This window comes from Trachymyrmex septentrionalis, unplaced genomic scaffold (assembly GCF_001594115.1).
Source record: "Trachymyrmex septentrionalis isolate Tsep2-gDNA-1 unplaced genomic scaffold, Tsep1.0 scaffold112, whole genome shotgun sequence".
Taxonomy (NCBI): domain Eukaryota; kingdom Metazoa; phylum Arthropoda; class Insecta; order Hymenoptera; family Formicidae; genus Trachymyrmex; species Trachymyrmex septentrionalis.
This window is the reverse complement of record NW_017304248.1, coordinates 381827-405684: the sequence shown is the minus strand read 5'-3', so window position 1 is coordinate 405684 and position 23858 is coordinate 381827. Positions and strand designations below refer to the sequence as shown.

The following is a 23858-nucleotide window of genomic DNA, read 5'->3' as shown; positions in this document are numbered from 1 at the left end:
ATTTACACATTCGTTTTCAGAAAGTCTCACTTATTACATTTATATATAACCAAATGGTTATATGTCACTTTATATCTTTTGATTAATAGCATGCTATGATGGAATGAGGGAAAGTTATTAAAAAAACATTAAGTATATCGCTGATGAAAATTTTAAAGCAAGCCGAAACGTTCGAACTTCATATATGACGATCACTGTTGTTTTAAGTATTAAAATTATATTGTAAGATTTATTGTGTGCTTTATTTACTGTTTCATTCTCATTTGCCTAATTTTCTCGAAATTTATTATTCCACTTTCTTCTCTAATAATATTACTTCTTGTCATTAATTTTGCTCACATATCCAAATATTGGTTGGAAAATAAGTTCATTCAGTTTTGTTAGTTTAGAATTGTATATATAATATTTTTGTTAAAAATGAATGAAATTTAAATTTAAGAAAAGAGTTTTAAAGCTTGAAATCTCTACTTTTTTGAAAGATTATTGTTTATATCAATATATTGTTTTAGATAATATAATATTCTTGGAATATAATATAAAATATTCTTCATAAATAGATATTGATAAGTGGATATTAATCATTGATTCAGATAGAAGTTAGATTATAAAAATAGTAGATAAAAAATAAGTATTTTAATTTACATATGTACAATTTAGAAGTGTACATAAATTCATACATTATTTTGACGAGAGTAAAAGTAAATAAATTAAATGTTAAGTTAAATGTATTAGAAATTCTTTTATTGTGAATTTACTCATATAATGAACTAATTAAATTAATTTTCAATCGTAACTTTATAAAATAAATTTTTTCCCTCTTTTCAATACTGTTTTATTACTATATTAATGTATACATAATCATTTAATTTTTTAATAATATATAATTTTTTATTAAATAATTATCTTCATCTCGTTCAACTTACTCTTTAGGGTTGCTTAAACATGTTCCATAAGTGGAGTTCATTGAGCCTCTTTTGTAATCAACAAAACTTTTGTCTTATTTATGAAATATATGAAGGATTTATAAGTATTTAATTATTGTTTGAGTCAGCTGGACATGCAACGTTTTAAAGTAAGTCTCATTATTCTGTCATAATTGTGTAAAAAATACAAAATAATAGAAAATGTTACAACTAGCTTCGCTCTATCCTAATAAATATTTGCCCATCACTTACCTTGATATGAGTCATCCTATGATAGTATAGATTTGATGAGGCTGTAAACTTCTTTCCGCAAACAAGACACTGATGAGGCTTTTCGCCGCTATGGATACGCTTATGCGTGTTCAACGAGCTCGATGTTGAAAAACCCTTGTTGCACACCATGCAGACATGCGGTTTCTCCCCTACGATTTAATATCACTCATGAAATGTCGCATTAATTTCTCACACTTATAATATCTGACTTGAATTAAATATGAACAATGGTTCTTTTCTTTAAACGTACATAATTTATTTCGATTATTAAGCAAAAACGGTCAGGATTTTACAGTGTACGTTATCGGAAATCGCGTCACAAATTATGCGACACTTAAAATTTATTTAATTTGACAAAAATATTATTTGGAATTTAATATCATATCCAGTTGTACATAAACATTTTGCATTTTTTGTTTGATTATCAAAATAAATTAAATCCAGTATATTTAAATCATTTGAAATAGATTTGAATTAAATTTCGCAAAAACAAAATTAATCTGGGCTAATGAGAAATTAATTAGTGCGAAAGAAGGTGTGCAATAAAATTTTAACAAATAAATTTGTTATTCTATTTGATGTGTCTTCTTTATTTAAAATCTTGAGAAATCATTGAATGTTCTCTTTTGAATCTTTATCAGCAATATTCTTAATCCATATTAGATTTCGCGAACGGTCAAGGTAGAGTCACTCACAGGTTGCCATAACTGTAGTGTAATCTGTTTAATTCATATACTTGACCGTTTGCGAAATCTAATATGGATTAAGAATATTGCTGATGAAGATTCCAAAGAGAATCGAAACGTTCAAGATTTTAAGTAAAGAAGACATTAACATATCAAATAGAATAATAAATTTATTTGTTAAAATTTTATTGCGCACCTTTTTTCGCGCTGACTCTCATTAGATCAGATTTTGTTTTTGTTATTTTAAAGAGAGAGAGTCCTTGTTTAACATATTTATTTTCGCAAAAAGAACATATTTATATGGATAATCCTGAATATCCTGAGAATGAGTAATAGATTATCTTTTTCTATAAGAAAAATTGAATTTTGCTATTTTTAAATTAACAATAAAAATAAAATTAAACTACTTGTAAATTTAAATAACTTTTAATTGTGCCCAAAACTACTGAATCTAACAATAACAATTTTAAGAAAATCACAAAATTTTAAGATTATTAGAAGATCACCAAAGCACGTATTTGCAATACTTTTATTTTAAACACAGTCGTATTTAGAATACAATTGTATTTTGTATTTCAGCGGATCACATAAAAGTATTTTGTATTTTGTAATTCACATTGATTGTCAATCTTAGTATTTGAAATACAAAATGTAAAATATACTTTCAATCTTTTTCTTTGAAATTAACGAAATACAAAATACTTTTACGTGCTATTCTGATTGAAATACAAAATGTAAAATACTTTCATGTGCTCCGCTGATATACATAACACAAAATACAATTGTATTTACAATATTGTTTTTCAAATAAAAGTATTTCAAAAACATGCTCAGCTCTGGAGATTACAAAGTTTTAATTAGCTCTACGCGTGTGTAAAAGCAAGTATTAATAGGCTGATATAATAGAAATATAATATAAATTGATATAAAATAAATACAAATAAGAGAATCTCAGTATCCGGATGATCATAATCTTTAGGGTTCTGTTTCATACCTGTATGCGTTCTCATATGTCGTTTTAGAAGAGATGGCCGGTCGAAGGACTTGCCACAGACTTCACAAGGTAATAAAACCCTCTCTCCTCTCTTAATCGTTGTCAGGATACTGCAATCGAGATGATCACCGGCCAACGACAGCGTTGATGATGTGGATTCCTCAGACGTCGATTCGTATTCATCCAGCTCGTAATAAGAATGTGATATCGCTGGCAAAGAATGATGAGCGAGTAATGTCATCGAAAGATCCAGCGGGGATTCTATGAATAATTCAAGTAAAAACTTTCTATTGATTTCATTCTCAAGCAATTTGAGAAAAGAGCGAGAGAGAGAGAGAGAGAGAGAGAGAGAGAGAGAGAGAGAGAGCAGTAACTTTCAATATTCTTAAAAGTTTAAAAAAAAAAAATTTCAATATTTTTAATAAAGTTTTTAATAAAGTGCGTAACTTAATTTTAAATAATTTAGTTCATTTTGGTCATGCACCCAGATAGCACTGTCCACTGAACGTCTTATTCTCACAGCTTCGGACTATATTGAATACGGGCCGTCTTATATTATATGTAAATCCTATGAATGTCTAATAACGAATGTTTATATAAATAGGACATATAATCGAGGTCCATGCCCAGCAAACACCAAATATGAATATAATACAACATGGAAGTAACAAGCAATATAATTGATGTTATATTCTATTTATATTATAATTATACTTTACTTTATATTATATATAATATAACTAGGTTATTAAGCTATTATTTCGTTATTTATATGTTATAATAAACAAATAATAATATAATCGCATTTGTTGCGTGTTATACACATATTGATGCTATATAACTTTACTATTATAGAAATAAAAAACAGAGCAGAATTATTTTTATATGCGGCAATTTCATGTTAGTCTTTCATCTCCTCAGCTGATCGATCACCATTGTGATCATTTAGCTATAATCGCAGCGCAATCGAAAAAAGAACAGGATTATCGAAAACGATCTGAAATGCAAATATGCGGTCGGCGTTTTTGTCGGACGGATCACAAGGTTCGTGAGTTCCGATTTAAATGTATAGGCTGCCACTGTTCCTGCGCATGTAAACCAAAGATAAAGGACAGTACAATAGCTATGGAATAGCTAGACGATCTTTAGTTACAATATTGGAACGCGATATTTTTGTTTGAATTTTAAAATGGAAGAGTACAGAATAAAGTGCAAATTACACACATATAATAAATTTATTTTTAATTTTGAATTCTTAATGTATATACATATATGTGTATATTCCATGACAAGAATATATAAGAATGAAAGGTAATTTAATTATAAATACATAATATTAAAATTACTTCATATTCAAATAATTTTAATCACAAAATGTACAACAATCTTCAGTTTTCGAATTATCAGCATTATTAAGCATGTAATAAAGATATAGATCGATTACTGTCAAATCCTGATTAATATGGATCGTTCTAACATTATCCTTTGCGTTTCTCTATATTTTCGATTTTGCATGCTTCGCTGACCGATCTTATATATTTTCAATACTCTCAATCAGTATTAATTGAAATCAAACCGAATATCGGCGTCAAATCGCCAAGTTACCACGTAAATATTACTAGCTTTCACAAGTAAACATATCAATTGCGAAAGGAATAAGATTTTCGTGAGAATAGCGAAAGATCTCCGCAGTAAAATTTCGTTTACGTTCGTGTGCATGAAGATTTCCGATTCATTCGCCCAAGATTTCCGTTTCTACGCATATATCCAAAAGTCAAATCTGATAATGTGCAATACCACTTGCCTTAACAAATTAATTAATTTTTTTTTAGTGAATACACAACCTAACGAATTTCATAGTCGTTATTTGAAAGTCATCCTTGGTGTGCGAATCTTCCTGGTTTTGTATTGTATATCAGCACAACACAAAACAGATATTAAATTAATTAAGGTTAATTATTATTTCATTTTATTATATATTCTATTACATTCTTTTTATCAATAATTTGAAAATAATTATCTGCAACGATACTTTATTTTTATAATATGTTTAAAGTGCTTTCGAGAATCAGTTTTATATTTACGTCGTAAAAATTATAAGAATTTCTTAAATGATTTAAGCACATTAAAATCATATTTTTGTAATGATATTTACTAGCAATATTTTAAGTGATCTTATATCTTCCACTCACCGTCTAAAATAGAATCGATCGTGCACCTGTAGATTGCCGATCTGGAGCATACATCATGCGAAATGATAACGATATCCTGCTGTGTTACTGGCAAAAACCAAGCCACCAGCTCCGTGTCCGGTTGGACATTCTTTATCACTTCAAATATAGGTTCACCTAAGGAAATAAAAAAAAAAGGAAAGTTTAAAAAAAATATCAAATAAAAATGTTCAGAGGTGCCAAAGAGTTCACGGGTTATCGCCGTGTCGCGATCCATTGCTAATACCAACGTTTTGTGAAATCTTTAGCACCTCTGAAGAAAACATCCGTGAAAGCCTCAAAACTATTATAAAAAGATATTATTATTAACATATTGTCAATTGTAAAAAATTTCTAGTTTTTGTTTTATCTATATATTAAATATAATTTTACAAAATCTTTTAAACGCTTACTATTTTTTTGTAAATAAATTATAAGTACTTAAAAACTCAAATAGTACAGCGCTTACAAAGCATTAACAAAGCGTTAAAAAAAATTTATATTATATAACTTCATATAATAAATAATTGCTTTTTTAACGCTTTACAAGCGTTTACTGTGCTACTTGGCAAGATAAGATTGAACATAATAGAAGGAACAAATATTTAATAATCTCTCACACATATATATAAAATAAACAAAAAATACTAAAAGAAAGATACTACAGATAAGATCTTTTTTCTTAGTCTATAATTTAATTCAATAATTTGTATTACATTATATTTGATTTATTTCTATTATATATATATATATATATATATAAATAATTATATTGAAGTTACATTAATATTAATTAATAATTTCAATACAGCCACTACTATTTTATCCATATACAGAATTTAAAAACTTATCAACCTAGACATTGTTTTCGAGACTTACCCTTTACCTTTGTACCAATTAGATTAACTTGTTCATCGTATGATTGAACGATACGGAGAAATCTTATCCAGTTACATTGACGCTTGTTAAGATTATAATTGGAGAAGAAGACTTCGTCATAGCAACCATACTCGCGTCTGATCTAAAAACACATTAACAATATACGCATTGATGACAATATACGAATTCTTTTTTGAGTACTTATTTTAATAAGTAGAAGAAGGGAAATTTATTATTTAATTTTTTTTCAAATAATACTCAGTAGATATTTATGTGCTATAATTTCTTCTGAAACAAGTTTGTTATAATCACAGAGTGATATCAATGTATAAATTGTTGTTATTATATTTTATACATTTTTTAAATGTCTTTCGTATTTTATATTAAATTTATTACTATCGTGAAAAAACATCCTGCAATACAGTTCTACCGGGTGTCCAAAGGATGTCTACAACATAAGGACATCCTCAAGATACCGCTCAGAGAACTGCGTTCTGTAGGATTTATTTGAATAAATATATATTTTTTTAAAATAAATATATAATGAAATAGTTAGTCTACTTTTACTTATTTTTTATGGCATAATTTTCGGTTTTTTTATTATGTTTTTGAGCACCTTTGTTTCGATATATTTGCGTAAAAACATTGCATTTTAATTTTACTTCCTTTTTTGCGCTATTATTTTTGATTCTATTGTATGTGTTATTACAATTACATACGAATAATATTAATTATTTAATTCAGTATTAAGTTTAATACGAATTACTATTAATTCGTATTATAAAAGATAACTTTAAATAAATTTAAAGTCTTATATATATATAATTAAATAAAATATAAAATATTTATAAAAAGTATTCAGTGTTTGTACTTACATCATTGTCATCAAGGAGAGAATAAAGGTCAATTTTGTCGAACCTAATTGATCCTTGAAATGGATAAATCAAGGTTCCCGATGGGATAAATACATTCGACCATACCGAAATTCTCATATCCAATATGTTTGAATCATTCTTGAAGAGATTCTTGCAGGCTGACTGATCGTTGGTAAGGACCAAGGAAAATTCTCTAGGTATCAATACACAAGTTTCCATAACAGAGACTCGCGTGGAAAAAAGTATTTTAAGGATTTATCACACTATACCGGTACTTCCACTTTGCAAATTATTATTTTGAGTATATCTGTAATTCCACTATCAAGATAGAATGTTTTAGCGAAGTAAAATCGAAACACATTTAGTATATTGCGTATCAAACGAAAAGTATATTGTTAATAAATTTCAACGCAGAACAAATAAAATCACACGTTCTTTAAAAATGATTTATTTAATCTTCAAACGTTACCACGATAATAATTTGTTAATCACGCGTTAATATGTATATATTTGTCGAGTATTATATTAAAACACGGAGTAACACATACACGTATATATACGAGAATACAAACAAACGGAGAAATAGAATCATTCGTTGTGCAAGGTGCAAGGCCCTCAGCCGACTGGACGGGATTAACCGACTGATCTTGACCTTGCGACGGGTTAGCAGCATTTGCTACCGAATGGTGAGCCCTTCCCCTCTCGAAACCACCTATTCCCACTCGCCCCACCGAGCTCTCGTCGTGATTATTATTCTTTTTCATCGGCGTAGTAGGAAATAGCCTTAGGGATATTCGACTGGCCTCGACTGGATTTCTCCACTCTTCATCAGCCGCTCGCTGTCATGTGATCGAGCCACTGTTAACAACATCCTCGATTGAATGAGATATGAGAAATTTATAATGTTCTCCTACGAGCAAAAGTATAAGAAATAGATGAGGCAAGCTATTATTAATTTCTTCGTAATGTCTTTAATTCTTCATTTAAGTAACTGATACATTTGTGAACATTTACGTGTGAAGAATCATGATTTATCCAAACAAAATAGACTCTACGCCAGTGTAATGTTCACCCCACCACATCCACTTGGCGTGAGGGTAACTTGAGTGTGGAGCGAGTGCCGATCTGTTCAGCCGGCATAAGGAAGCCGACCGGTAATCCTCCTCGTCTTCTTCGTCATCTTCGTCGCTGTTGTCATCGTTGTCTTCTTCTTCTTCTTCTTCTTCGCTCTTCCACCATTCGCGACGATGCTTCAAAGAAACCACGTGGATGTCCGCGCACCTGTCGCTCTTTATTCTCCCTCTCCTTCGCTCCCTCTTCCTTTCTTTTTCTCTTCTTTCCTCTTTCTTTTTCTTTCTCTCTCTCTCTCTCTCTTTCTTTTTCTACGTTCCCTATCTTCTTACAATGTCTGTTCTTGTCGCTCCTACTACTGTTTCCAGAAAATAGCCTTCATCGTATCTTTTTCTCTGTTTTCATCGTGCTTCCATCAGGTCTGTTCTACTAATCTGCTGGCAACTGCTCACTCCCCACCAGTTACTTCTTCCCCTGTAAAGCAAATCTTTCCCGCACTAGAGGCACAGAGATCCTCGTGCTCTCTTTCTCGAAGCTCTTTTTACTCTCATTTATCCTTCCTTCTCATTTGATTCCCATTGGTGTCTCATTTCGCTTATACATTTTCGACTACAACTGAAGAATTCAACAAAATGCGCAACTATCAAAAATTCCCTCGATATTCCGATTATAACAGAGCTCATATTCATACCGAGACTGAAAATTTAAAATTGTATAGAAATGCAATGAAATGCATTTGTCACGACATAAATATCTGTTTTTTATACTTATTGTAAGACCTTACTTAATTATGAAATAATTATTTCGATATAAAAAAATCTCGAAAAAAGGAGAAACCTTAATGTAATTATACAATATTTTAAATATAATACCTTTAGATATTAATTTAATTTAATTTAATTTTCCTCTCAACAACGTTTATACATTTTTAAAATCTCTCATTAAATATTTTATTTTAGTAAGATTTCTTCGCTTTGATATGATTTTAATTAATTGTGATTTTTTTCTATTTTATTATCCGAAACCATTACTTTTAAATGTCCTGAGGAATTTTTTAAATTTAATAAAATTAGGTATTATATTTTTATTTTCCATCTTTCTAAATATTAGAATTTTAATAATAGAATTTTTCTTCTCTATTATATATTTTTCTTCGCTGTTAAATTTTCCTTTACATTTTTTCTTCATGGTCATTGCATCAAACTTTTTCGAAACCTTGTCGTGGAACAAATATAATAAGTTATTCTAGTACAGTATATATTTTATTAATTATCAACGTATTTATAAAATCTTTAGGCATTTTAAAATTAAATTTTCATTATTAAATTAAAATATCCCTGATATAAAAATTCTCTAGTAGAAATGTCCTCGATAGCGCCACGATACTTCGTGACTAGAGATAGAATTTATTTTTCTTTATTTTTCTTTTCAAATGGGTATGAAAAGATAATAAAAAATTAGAATACCCAATATACAGGATGTTCCGAACCTACGGGATCATCTCTCGTGAACAGATAGAGTGGACTAAACTGAATCGAAAAGTTTTTTACCATTTTGCAATTTTCGCAATACTTTAGGAGATATTAATTTCTAAATATGAATAAGCTGAATGCTCATGGTTGCTCGAGTTATAGCGCCTAGCGCGTGCCTATCAAGCACTTTCCATGAACGATCGCGACCGATGGATGTATACTTGATAGTAGTCCGCATGAGTATGGCTTATTCGGTGATTTTTAGAAATTAATATGTTCTAAAGTATTGCAAAATGATAAAGGACTTTCCGATTCAGTTCAATCCATTCTACCTGTCACAAGAGGTGATCCTGTAGATCGGAGATATATTGTATATTATACAATGCTTAATAATGACCAAATTATTACATAATTATTACCTGAAATAAAGTATGAAACCTATTATAATGCAACATATCAAAAATAGAATCAGAACCAACACTGAATAAGCCACAAATTTTTCGTTTCGCATCCATCCAAAAATTGGTCGTGTTAGTTTATCTTCCATTAAGTGAGTACGCCAATTTGGAGGATTGAGAACTTGTCCGATTAAAAAAAAAATTTCATGAGATAAAAATATTTCATAGACAGTACACAGAATTTTCAGTAATAAAAGTATTTGGAAAAGGGACAATATTTTCTACAGAAAGTAAAATAATTTTCCATCGTTTTGATAAATAAATAGCACAAAACCTACAGCACAAAAGTTGTAGCAATACTGCTGCAATATTGCAGCAATATTACTGCAATTAATTCTGTGGCTATATGAAAAAGATTTTTATAAGAATGTTTATAATATTATATTAATAAATTTACCAAATGTTTCAACAGGCATATATGTGTATGTATGTGCATTTATATATAGTCGTATGAATATTAGCCAGATAGCAAAATGTTAGTAGAATCGACAGATTAGTAGCAGATTTGATCAGATGTGTTAGTTAGATTGATTTCAACTAATATCGCATTCTGCTTCTATTCTATCGACTGTATCTGTTGAACATTCTATTGGTACGTTCCGAGTTACGCATGAAGCGCATGATGATCATTTGTTCTTGTTGTTCATCAATTAATAAAGAAGAATACAACGATACATCATGTGCATCATGCGTAATTCGAAACGCATCCTATGTCAACAGATTGGCAGAAATTAAACAAAACGCTTATTGACATTATATGTCAGCAGATTGGCAGAAACCAAGCAGGATCTAACTATCTGCTGAAAGAATCTTAATTATTTTCTATTTAACTTAAATATATAATATTTAAATATATAATAATATTAAATTATTCTAATGTTTAAAAAAATGTATTAAATATATATTTCGTACCTTTCACGCGGATTACATTTGTTGTCCATTTAAATTTCAAGTCAGTTTGCTCCACGATGCATTTCCATATACCGTGATGAGACTTATTTATAGTAGGAACATAATCAACATTTGTAGCTACAGGCAATGTAACTCCATAGTCTTTCCATACGTTACTATTGATCATCCAATAAACTTTCAAATTAGAATATACATAACCGAGGATAGCACAGTGGCATGTAACATGCATAGGTAGAGTTTCACGAATAGTAATGCTTTCCTTAATAGGAACTACTGCCAAAGTTATCACCTTAATTATCATATATGTTCCATCTATTCGATGTATAGTAAGCGTATATACGCCCGAATCATTTAATGCTGCTCTATTTATTACTGTAAATATTAACAAAATTATATATGTTAATTTATACGTATCGTTATGTATAAATAATCAATTATTGTAAATAAATGTTATATTACGTACTGATTTTGTAATCTTTAATTTGTCTGTGATGATTGTTTTGAATAAAAATTCCATTATGGGACCACTGTATTTCAGAATTAGGTGATTCAATTCCGATAGTATTCACAATATTAGAATCTGAAGAGAGTGATACTGATGCATATTCCTTTACAGTAAAAGCAGTATGATTATATGCAATAACTTTTTTTATTAAAGTTATGGTATCTACAATTAAAAATACAAGTAAAAATTATTATAATATATTTTTTTAAAACAATTAATATAAAAAGACAAAAATATTCGATATAATATTACATAATATTATATAATGTGATTATCACATGATATTTATTTATACAATTAAAAGTAATTAGAAACATGTATTCCAATTATTCGTTATTTGGTAAAATAAGATGACTTAGGAAGATATAATAAAATATCTTCTTAAAAATATCATTAGCTTATAAAGAATATTACAAAAATTTTAAGATATAAAAAGATGATATTTATCTTTTGAAAGTTGTTTTTTCGATAATTCTGTTTTATATAAAAGAATTTTAATACTTTATAATTAAAAAAATCCATATTAGTAAAACAATTATTATAATAATTTTATTTTCAAAATAGTAATTGCTTTTAAATAATTTTGAAGAAATTCTTTTTTTTCGGAGATGATTCTTTTAAAATGAGATACTTGGTATATTCTTTCACATACAGAAATATTGAATAAAATATTTCGAAATTAAAATATTTTATTGACTAATAGAAAAATGAAAGCATTATTAAATATTAGTAAATAATTAGGTAATAATTCGTATCAATACCATCAGTTATGTCCCCGCAAAGAATCGTATTACAACGACCTGTCATGCTGCTGGGTCCTGTACAAGGTTCCCCCCGCACATTAGGTTCCGGTGAATTGCAATATCGTCTTCTAGTTCCTACACCACCGTTACAACTAGCACTACACATCCATGGTCCCCATTCTGACCATCCGCCATCTAAAGGGGGTCCATCGATATCTATAACAATTAAATAATTATAAACAATAAGCTTCAATATCAACAGTTCAAACACAATATAATAATGATTATTATTTTTGGTGCTCTATAATTTGAATAACAAATATTATTAAAAAGTAATAAATAAGGATATAAAGATCCTTAATATTTTAGAATATAAATTTTTTATTTAAAATTTTTTTTTAAATTTTCGATCTTTTTCCTATATTATACCTGATGGTATGCAATTTGCACTCCAAGTAGCCCAACCTTTTGGATCCACGGCAAGCGAAAAAAAATAAAAAATGAGCGGTTGACGATGCACATAATAAAATACGTTTGTCTTGTTGCAAAATACTTCAATTGTATTTTCAGACCATCTTTCCGAGAAAATTACGAAAAACCATGAATAAGTTGAATTATATATTTTAATTTGATTCCATAGAATATGCAAATATACGTTCAGTTGATTACTTTATGGTAATATTTGTCCACGAATTCATATTGAATATAGGTTTGAGTGCGTTCCCTTTGTGATAAATTCTTACTCTAGGATATGTATTTTTCAGGAAATATATCCATTGACCTCGTTCACCGAGTGTAAGTGCATAAAATCTATAAAATGTAACATGTTATAAATAAAAATAAAGATCAGCGAAATAATTATTTTTATTTACCCTGATGTTGCAGGCAGTAAAAGTAATGGTATTAGAACAACACCTTTGGCGCGAATCATTAACATTAGTTTATTAGGTCTGACTATATCTTCTTTAGACCATATTGATAGTGGAAGTATTCTAGTATAAAGATTGGTTTGTGTGTTCTCTATATGGCATTCTGTGATAATAGAACGAAAAATAATGAAAAAAAAAAAAAAAATTTGGAAATAATTGTAAAAACTCATTTTAAACAAAATATACTTAAGGCACAATCAAAAGCAACTCCTATCGCATGATCGTTTTCGCTATTGTAATAATAATAAACTGGTAAAAATGCTTTGGACGGTTCAGAATGTTTCCATTCAAACAGCGGATTTGATGCTCCTTCATAATAAAGAAGAACATGTCCACGAGGTATACGAATAACAAAATTGCTCCATTTGCCAAGATATAATAAATGTGGTAATGTTTTTTTTTTCACCAAAATTATGTCTAATGAATAATTAAGGAATAGGATTAACTTATAAATAAAATGTATTATAAATATGCATGATTTCAAATTACCCTTTTCTTCTGATTCATAATATAGAAGTACTTTCTCGTTATCGAAAGCTCCAATCTTAAGAATATAACGAGATTTTAATCCATCGTCAGCAGTGAACACAAATGTTATGGAATCTGGATGATCAGGTTCCCATGTTTTTAATGAGAAACGTAAGCCTTCTGTACGATATTCTGGTAAAACGTATAATCGTCGTCCAATACCGTGCCCCTTCACGAAAAATATACATTCTTCTATAGAATAAATACAAATACATTTACCCATGTTTATCCATGTAGTAGAAATGGATTTATAAATACATATATTACAGAAATACTTCATTGGAAGATTACACAATGTTACAAATACGTATATTGCGAAATATTATTGCAACATTCCCATAAAATTGCAGCAATGTTAAAGTATTTGCTCTAAGAAAGATTTAAACATTATAATAACATTGCATTATTAATAATATGTTTAAAATTCTGCAACATTGATAGCTGTCTAATAATATTATATATTCACTATTGTAACTTTCTATCTTTTAATTAATTTATTTTTATATCTTTATCTGTATATGATACGACAATACATGGTCATATAACTATGACATAAATGTTAAACGTCATAGGAAAAAAATGTTTCATATATAATTATATATAATTACATAACATTATATGTAATTATATATCAAATATGTCCATATTATATATAACATTTTTTCCCTGAGGTGGCATAATGTAATTATGAATATAGAATGTTTCAAAAATAAAAGTTAGACATTTTAAAAATATGGAAGAGAATATTGAATTTTCCTTGAATATCTGTCACAATTTAAAAATAAACATTTTGTTATTATTAACAACTTAATTGAAACTTTACCCGATTTTTCACAATCTCTTATATTACACAGATCTTGTGGTACTAATGGATCCGTTGTATAACACCATGTGCCAGCAATATTGCGCGAAGGATTTCTACAATAATTATTAGCATCTCGTACACTAAGTTCAGGATAAAGACTGTCATTCAAATATGTTTGGTCAACAAAATTGATATTCTTGTCAAGTTTAAATCCTGATTGAGATAAATTTAACGATGGTGGTTTCATAAGTAATTGTGATGATGTCAATAAATTTTGTTTTGTCATCAAATATCGTTTCGAGAGAGATTTTGTGCGAATCAATCTTAAAAATCTAGAAGAAGGTTTTGTTTTCAGTGATGCGTTCGATCTTTGTATCTGTTCGAAATTATAATTATTTAACCATTTCGCGCAAGTTCGACCTGAACGAGTTGTCGATAATGTACCTATATAGTCATTAGCAGTTCCAGCCATTCGACATTCTGTGTAGAAACGAAAAAAATTATTTCAACTCCCATTAATTTATTTAACATATAATACTGTTAGATAAAAAGATATTAATTTTTATATTTAGTTGAAGATTAATTTGTAATAATTATGAATTAGATTTTGTTAACTGTTACAATGTAGTCACCAAATTATGTAGAACTTTTTTATTTAGTTAGTCTGCTTTACCTACTCACGATCGTTGTATTAATAATTCAAACACTCTATACATCATGTTATAAAAAAAACAACAATAAAATATAATTGAAAATAAAAAAATTAAACAGATTTAAACATAATTTAACACAAATTGATTGTAGAAATTAAACACGATATGCATTTTCTGTCATCAACATGCTATCACATTATGTTTGCAGTAGAACGTATTTTTAATGCAGATGCAGTTGAATCCGCGGATCTAAACTTCTATTTGAGTTTATTGTTTACGTATTGTGTCATGATTATATATTATATTCATTTATTATAACTTATTATATATAATATAAATAAAACTTATATAAATAAATAAATAACAAAAAAGTCAAATAATTAAAAATATATTTATATAAGTTATATTTAAACATTAAAAATATATAATCACAGATATTACCAATGATATGATATATCAATACTTCTCTCAAATTAATCTTAATTAATCCTAATCCTAAATTAATTGCATACATTTCCTCGTTAATTGTTAACCATATGCTATATTCTACTAGATAATATTACATTTTATTAGATAATAATATATAGAACCTACTAAATAAGAAACATAAGCTTATTAAAAAAATAAATATATATTTTAACTCTTCATTCATTATCTTATCAGAATTATTCATCGACAAAGTCAATGAAGTATTAACTTACATGTATAAAACATTTTATACCAAATCAGTAATATTTACCTTTATAATCACAAAGAGGAATATCGCATTCCTCATCAATTACTGTAGAATCTAACGTGTAACACCAAGGACCTCTTCGATCTCGGGTAGGATTTCTACAATAATTTTTTGCAAGTTCCATAGATTTCTCTGAAAAATCTGCATCACTTATATTCTTGTTCTAACAATAGAAAAATTTTAATTAAATTTTAATGATGTAACATACAAAAAAAAATATAAAGAACATAGCCAAGAAAAATTTCAGAGTATACAAAAAAGTTATACATGACATTAAAGATTATGATAATGGATATAAATTTTATAGAAATATATGATAACATTATGATAATCTCTCTATTTTATATAAAAAATGCCCACAATATCCAAAATTAAATTTGCAAATCACGAACTAATAAACCGCACCGAAATACCACGCGCGCAACAAATATCGTTGTTATAAAGTTACTATTTGCACAATAATCTTACAATGGTTTCAGTTGTAATGTCATTTTTCTTCACTTATAGTATTTTTCATGATAGATATGTAATAAAATACTTACATTCATACAATAAAACGTACTTGCATAATTTTAGAACTTGCAACATTTTACTGCACACGTCTCAAAAAATATACAGGATATCCCAGAATGACTGTAACACTTTTCGTGAGCAAATAGATCAGACTAAACTTACTGGGTAAAAAAAATCTTGTATTATTTTACAATAGTTAATGAGATATTAATTTCTAAAAATTGTCTAACAAGCGTATAACAGCGTGATCTACCATCAAAAACGCTCTCATCATCGATCGCATTCGCTTAGGATACGAAGAAGGAGAACTGCCTAGCAAGCGCATTGCTTGAGTTATGACATAATAGCCTGCGAGATGCGATGGTACCTGCGCACAAAGTCACGTCATTCTGGGACATCATATATATATATAGGAACATATAATAATATAATAATGATATAATATTGTAATAAATAATAATGACATAATATGATATACATAGAGATTATGAAGCAGAATTCGAGACATTCATTATATTTTTATATTATCTTACTTATCACACAGAATGCAGGTTTGTGTCGTAAACTAACTTTATGAAGTAGTTGTGCGGCTGTCCATAATTGGCAATGAAATCCACTAACAGTTATGTTAATAGAACCTTTATACTCAATTCCTAGTTGAGATATCTTGCATTCAGATAAATCAATTCCTGATGTATTACGCACTGAAAAAGAAGATATAAAGTTTATTCGCGTTGCATGCTCCAGCATGCTCTAACATGCTCCAACATGTTCCTACCATCCCAGTAAATGAGAATGAATTGAATTGAATTGAAATGGATTTAGATTTTCAGAAATATTCATTCACGAATGTTAAAATTAATGCTTTTCAATCCTGAATGCATTTTTATTCGTTTATAGGAATTGAATGGATCATATCTCTATGCCTTTCTCAATCTAAAAATAATATTAGCATTTTCTGTGCATTGTAAATGCAGTTTAATTCAAATTCTTTTGAATAGAAAGTTTTTCAATTCAATTGCATCCAATTAAATCTAAAAAAAAAGTATTCACTATTTAAAATACGCGCGCGCATTTGGATAGAAAAGAATTTCAATCCATTTTAATCCATTCTTGTTTACTGGGATAACTCCTATTCAATCCAACGCGCTCGTGGAGTGCAAATTAAGTAGGAGTTATGTAGTAAATAAAAAATAATTGGGTTTTGTGGCTCATACAAAGAACAATGTTAACATTGGAAACAATAAATAGAAAGAAGAATCTAAGTCATATATTTTATTTTATATTGCTACATTCTTTACTTTATTTGCATTACATTTCTATTATTTATGTATGTATATATAATCACATATAACTTCTTTTATATCATGAACGTCCTATATATAAAAGCTATATTAAATATGTTTGTCTTATTGTTTCCAATTTATTACATTGATTGTTCTCCTTTTAAAAATTACATCTTCTTATTACATGAATCTGCAATAACCAGGCTTAATATTTTCAAGAATATTACAACTGCGAAATAATATTTAACGTGCATATTGTTTTAATCGAAAGAGCGATTTATAAATGATATTATATATTTTAGAATTAGTCTTCTACAATATTTTTGTTTAGAGTTTTTCTTCTGTTCAATATTCTTTTCCATTGCCATCAATTACAATTAATGTCTTGCTCATTGCTCAATTATCACTACTGTAAATTTCGCTAAAATTTAAAGAAACAAAAATTAATTAATCCAGTTTTTTATGTACTAAAATATAAATATTAATAATTAGTATCATATTTCAGAGAACATACGATAAAATTATGATAAAAAAAAACATTTCCTCGAAATTCAATAATTAACTATTTATGGTATTCTAACATAGCGTACTTTGACTTCTGCGATTGGAAACTGCTTCTTCAATGATTCATAAAATATGCTAATATAGTTGTAACATATCTGATCAAAGATGTTGTGAAAAAGATGGAATACGTATGGAAAAAAATAATTAATGTTAAATATAATTGCATAGTACTGACAAGAACATATTTAAAATATTGTCATCATACATAGATTAAAATTATTTATGTTAAAAATTAATACATAAAAACTAATTTTCGCGTATTTGTAACACTTTTGCGATACTTTCAACAAAATATTAAAGAATATTTAATATATTTTTAGAGAAATGTCGTAACATTTTTGCAAAAATTTTCGGACAAATTTAAGGAGAAATTTTAGTTCAATGCCAGCAATTTTTAATATTTTTGCTAAAATATCAATTTTAACAAAATTTTTGCAAAGCTTCAGAAAAATTTTTCCACCAGAGAATAAATTTATATTTTTATATACATGATAAATTAATTATTTTCATAGTTTTTCTTATTCGATTTAGCAGTGTCAAGTATTTTTACATAAAAAAATTTTTATTTAAATTAAATTTTTTCATTTTAGACTGTTAATGTTATCATCCAAGTTTGATTATAAATAGAGACACACCGACAAGATACTATTAAAAACCGTCAACCCTGAGCAAATTTTCGGCGGTATAAAAAGAGACCGAAGGTAATTGAAGAACGCTGACATTATCGACAATTGATATAAATTTGCTATTATTAACATAAATATTTGGCTCATACATTACTAAATTCATGATTTTTTATTACATAAATGTTCCATAAATATGCATACTTGTAAAGCTATAATATCTTATGTATTGCAGAAAAATTGCCATTTTTTTTCTCTACAGTTATCATCTCTGATAATAATAAAACTTTGACAATAACACTAAAATCAGAATTTAAAAAAAAATCGAGTTCTAAATGCATAAATACGTCTACTAAACTAATAAATCATAAAATTAGTACAATATTATCAGTTTTTAACTCTTAATTACTTCAATATTCACAAGGACGCGAACTCCCCGTAAGAATGTCTGTCTTTAATAGTATCTCGTCGGTGATAAAGATGACAATTGCAGAGAAAAAGATCTTGTTAGCATAGACATATGTATCCATTTTCAACATTACAATTTTATCGACAGTTTCACAAAATAGATGTGTATCTAGTTTCTACATCGTAAAAATGGACGTTGATGCGCTATAAGCGTGGAGTACATTCACAATCGAACTGCGAATTCGCAATCGATGCGCACGGTTCGCAAAGCTTATGGAATCATTCTTGTTGTTTATCAAACGTTAAACAAGGATAATAATGCTTGTGAATGTGTGCGCGCTAAATAGAATGCACTCACGAAGAAATAATGAACGCTCTCAGGTTTCTCTGTGATGTATATGAGATTTTAGGTTAGATTATTGACATTTTGAAGGAAGTGAAGAGTGATTGCACTTTTAAATTTTGAATTACATTTGTCTGTGTGCGTAAAACGAAAGAGATGGGTTTACTTACGGATCCTAGAGCTGGAACCGGCAAAATCATAAAATTATTATTAAAATGGGAGAAACCATTATGCTTTGTATTATATATAGGAGGAGTTGTATGGCTAATGCTCTTAGCGTTACCGGCGTTTAATGACAGTATGTGTGGTTTTTCTATAAATACATTTTTTAAGAATTAAAGGCATAATGCCATAATTTTAATTCGTTATTTATAAACTAATTTAATGTTTAGATACCTATTTTTCTGAGAATGCTTTATTACCTGGGTTAGTCACGAAGGAAAGTAATCTGGAACAAACGTCAAAGCAGTATTACTACGAACTTAGTCACGAGATGAAGAGATATCCAGATAACATGCCTTATGCATGGCTCTCGGCAAAATTCAGTCAGCTTCATTTAGATGCATTTGTACATAATTTTTCTTTAAGTTATCCATTTCAGGAACAGAAGGTAATATAATTTTAAAATAAATAATAAGCTTTCTACACATATATATGCAAAATTTTACAGTTTGTAGGACAAAATGTTTATGGTATTGTAAGAGCTCCACGAGCATCCAGTACCGAAGCTATTGTAGTCAGTGTGCCATATAGACCTATCAACAGCATATATTTAGATACTGCACCTTCGATAGCTCTATTACTTGCATTCGCAAAGTTTTGCAGAAGTAAATTACTTATCTCTGTAAATTACTATTCAATGATTAACAAATGATATATCATAGTATATTTTTTATAATAATTGATAATTTGTTTATAGAACAAAAATATTGGGCAAAAGATATAATATTTCTTGTAACAGAACATGAGCAATTGGGTATGCAAGCATGGCTAGATGCATATCATGGATCTACCAGTGGCCAGGAAGGAATCTTGCTAGCAGGAGATTTATCTGGCAGAGCTGGATCTATTCAAGCTGCTATTAATCTTGAGTTTCATGCAATGAAAATCACGTCAATTGATGTTAAGGTACATAAATTTTGAAAACTATATATATTTTATTATCCATCTATAAAATCATTTTTGTTCTTAGGTAGAAGGTCTAAATGGACAGCTTCCCAATTTAGATCTTTTTAACTTAGCACAAAACATGATAGCTAAAGAAGGCATTCAACAGTCTTTCCAACGTCGATTTGATGTTAATTACAGGGATAAATTTAAAAGTTGGTGGTATCATTTTAACACGTTAATGAGCATGGTAGCGACGCAAGCTACTGGAATTCCAACTGGTAATCATGGACTCTTCCACAGGTACAATTTATAAAATAAAGTAAGAAAGAGGTGTATATGCATATATATAGTATTGGACAAAATAAATCAGTAGAAGCACATCTAATCGTTTTTTAGCGCTTTGCAAGCGATGCTGTGTTTGCTACTTGGGACTTATTATATTAAAAAATATTTTTATTTAACACATGTAATATATAACATGTATACTTAGATTTCAATCTTTTATGTCTTTTATAGTAATATTATTTTTCACATTTAACCAAAATTTGTCTTTAGGTTTGGTATTGAAGCCATTACGTTAGAAGGTTTCAAAAAATCTGGAAAAGAAACAGGAACAAATTTTTATCAAGTAGGACGCATAGTAGAAAGTATAGTGAGATCGCTTAATAATTTATTAGAGCGTTTCCATCAGTCGTATTTTTTCTATTTATTACCTTCTACCGATCGATACATTTCTATTGGTAAGAAAAAGAAATAAATATCTTTTGAATATATTTTAATTTTTTAGACTCAGATAAATGAATAAATAAAAATTATTTTGCAGGATTATATATGCGACCTTTGGTACTAATAATTGCTAGTTTATTCATAAAGGCATTTTCTATTTGGCAAAGATTACAGACATCAAATAATTCGAATGAAACAAAAAAGAATAAACAAAGTTTATCAAATAAGGTAGTAAAATTCTATATTTAGTTAATATATTTTTTATCATGATTCCAAAAATATTTCTATTTTACTGAACAGGTCGACAAATTTGACATTGGAAGTATCGCTTCCGAAGTGTTGTGGGCGCATATATTTGGAGTACTAATTATGGCTTCTCCTCGAATTTTTACTTTAGTCGGATCACAGATGTTGAATCTACGTACAGAGGATTCATTATACATCAGTTTTGCTTTAATCACGATTCTCACGATATTTGGCCGCTTTTATTTGAAGAGGTAAAACAAGAAAGTATTGTACGATTTAATTGCGCGTTACTAATGAATATAATTTGTAGATCAATCAAATACGAAAATATATTGCTCGTATTTGTTATTGCTTTAATCGAGCTAGCTACCGCATTAATGTGTATAGCTATGCACAATTTCTCATTAGCATTAGTGACGGCCGTTGTGTATGTGCCAATTGTATTTTTGATAACACCACATCATGAATCTGCGTCCAGGTGAGCGCGATTGAAATTGATTCTTATGTTGCGTCCATTCTCTATTTTATTTGAAATTCGCATGTTTAAAATTAACATTTCGCTTTTACAGATTCCGCTGCTGCCAATATATCGTGTGGATCATGCTACATCCATTTATTTTGTCGGCGATTGTTGTAATGGGTTACACATATCTTAATTTTCCCACCGATCCCATTACATCCCTGTTTCTCAGAAGCTATCGTGCCAATAAGCAGGCACTTGTTTTCAGCATTGTTGATTCTATGATATATGGTAATTGGTTCTACAATGTCGCCACTGCCGTTATGTTACCAATGTGGATGTTATTTTGGAATGTTATGCATTCTAGCATCGTGACCTTACGATAAAACGATTGTGTAATTCACGATAGAATTTTTGGATCGTGTTATTCACAGATTATCTTATCGATGTAATTTTCCTCACGTCTATAATAAATTGATTAATTTACTTGTGTTGTATGTAAGTATCCAATAAAAATTGTTTACTCTCGGCAAGTCTATTCGACAAAGTACATTTCGAAAGGAGTCCTCGGAGGTCAACTTATTTTCTTATGAGACTTCATGTTCGTCAATAATACGTCAGCCAATAGATATATTATCTCTTCATGATGATAACCCTTGTGATATTCTTATTGTCGATCCTCAACTAGTTTAGTGCGTGCAGTGAGTGCGATAGCATTGGACGAGCGTTGTTAGGTAAAATACCAATGCCAATTACAATACAAACGCTTAGATAAAATACCATTAAACGAAAACGGAGAGCATAATTGTACGTGAGTTTTTTCACAATTAAAATTCCGCGTCACATTGACATACTTATACAAATAATGTCACGTATTATTCAATTGTAAATGATCTTGATAAAATATCATGTATTGATTGCTGATTTCATCTAATCTAATCGTTCCTGATATTCAAATGCCAACGCAATTGTGATCTTCTTGCGTCATGTGTGTTTGTCTTTAAGTTTTTTTCTTCGATTTTTTTTGAACAATTATTATTATTCGCAGAAATTTATATTGTTTATATCGTTTTGTGACATTGCGATGCATAATATATGTAAATTTATGTAAAAATTTATGTAAAAATTACATGTTACATTCCTAATATTTGTTTTGGTTTTTAATAACGATTTCATAACTCATAACTGACTTCATAACTCATAACTTTATAACTGAGTTTTCCTTTCATCCCAAATTTTAAATGACATATTTGCTTATATTACTTATTTCTTAAATTACTCAAATATTCTAGTAATGAAATAGTAAAACAAATTTTTTTAATTTATAAAAGGATCTATATAGATATGTAAGTATTTTGATATGTAAGTTAAATTTCACTTAAAAAATATACAAATTGCTTAACATTCCTACTATTACGTTCTATCTTCTATAAATTGGTAATAGGTAATCTTCAATGCGAACAAATTGAATACAAATAAATGCGATATGATGAAGATAATATTACATAGACATATATATGTATATGTTTTGATTGAGGACATAGGAAGTTTGCACCGAAGTTTGTAAACAACCTTTCGTAAAATTCATAAACGATTACTGATCTACATTTTGATATATGTTATCACCCATTTTCGTCATACAATTCGTAAAGAGATAAAAAAATAGCTTTTTATTTGATTGATCTTGTTATTTTCAATGATTATATGTTCTATTAAAAATAAAAAATCTTTCAAATTTATCGTTTTTTTTTACTTTAAATTACAACTAATTGAAAGTATCATTGAAAAGCATGATTCAGAGCGAAAATCTGTAATTGGTCTCCAAAGTCTCGATTATTTGATCCTTTAAATCTGACAGCTAGACACCTTCGTTTTTATATTGAAAAAGATAAAAATTATCCAAAAAAAAAATGTATTGCTTGTACTA

The 23858-nt window shown here is 28.5% G+C and overlaps 4 protein-coding genes across 6 annotated transcripts in view; 2 read left to right on the top strand and 2 right to left on the bottom strand.

Annotated features, from left to right (window-relative positions):
- The window catches only part of LOC108752482 (zinc finger protein 664-like), a 9993-nt gene extending 2934 nt beyond the window's left edge, over positions 1 to 7059 (bottom strand). The window contains exons 1-6 of one of the 2 annotated variants that reach the window (XM_018493333.1): positions 6841 to 7059; positions 5966 to 6107; positions 5069 to 5224; positions 2877 to 3137; positions 1176 to 1345; positions 924 to 971 (exon numbers count right to left, since the gene is read on the bottom strand). In XM_018493333.1, the coding sequence (XP_018348835.1) occupies positions 927 to 971; positions 1176 to 1345; positions 2877 to 3137; positions 5069 to 5224; positions 5966 to 6107; positions 6841 to 7059 (993 nt within the window). In that variant the 3' untranslated portion in view covers positions 924 to 926. The remainder of the gene's footprint in view (positions 1 to 923; positions 972 to 1175; positions 1346 to 2876; positions 3138 to 5068; positions 5225 to 5965; positions 6108 to 6840) is intronic. The other variant, XM_018493324.1, reaches the window with a different exon arrangement.
- Positions 7060 to 7440: 381 nt separating this feature from the next.
- On the bottom strand, positions 7441 to 17706 carry LOC108752466. Its single transcript, XM_018493298.1, has 13 exons — positions 17636 to 17706; positions 16736 to 16869; positions 15656 to 15815; positions 14282 to 14743; positions 13420 to 13650; positions 13117 to 13347; positions 12874 to 13033; positions 12671 to 12811; positions 12431 to 12576; positions 12020 to 12217; positions 11217 to 11420; positions 10754 to 11125; positions 7441 to 8607 (listed from the first exon to the last, which is right to left on the bottom strand). The coding sequence occupies exons 1-13, from the start codon at positions 17703 to 17705 to the stop codon at positions 8597 to 8599; spliced, it is 2520 nt and encodes an 839-aa protein (XP_018348800.1). The 5' UTR covers position 17706; the 3' UTR covers positions 7441 to 8596.
- Positions 17707 to 19334: 1628 nt separating this feature from the next.
- On the top strand, positions 19335 to 22326 carry LOC108752473 (glycosylphosphatidylinositol anchor attachment 1 protein). The gene is made up of 10 exons (XM_018493311.1): positions 19335 to 19687; positions 19782 to 19999; positions 20060 to 20216; positions 20309 to 20517; positions 20582 to 20799; positions 21055 to 21239; positions 21323 to 21453; positions 21526 to 21722; positions 21782 to 21949; positions 22041 to 22326. The coding sequence occupies exons 1-10, from the start codon at positions 19546 to 19548 to the stop codon at positions 22315 to 22317; spliced, it is 1902 nt and encodes a 633-aa protein (XP_018348813.1). The 5' UTR covers positions 19335 to 19545; the 3' UTR covers positions 22318 to 22326.
- Positions 22327 to 22626: 300 nt separating this feature from the next.
- Positions 22627 to 23858, top strand: part of LOC108752453 (xanthine dehydrogenase) — an 11992-nt gene continuing 10760 nt past the window's right edge. The window contains exon 1 of one of the 2 annotated variants that reach the window (XM_018493286.1): positions 22627 to 22665. The gene's annotated coding sequence lies outside the window, so the exon portion shown is untranslated. Of the gene's footprint in view, positions 22739 to 23858 lie in introns of both variants that reach the window. The other variant, XM_018493278.1, reaches the window with a different exon arrangement.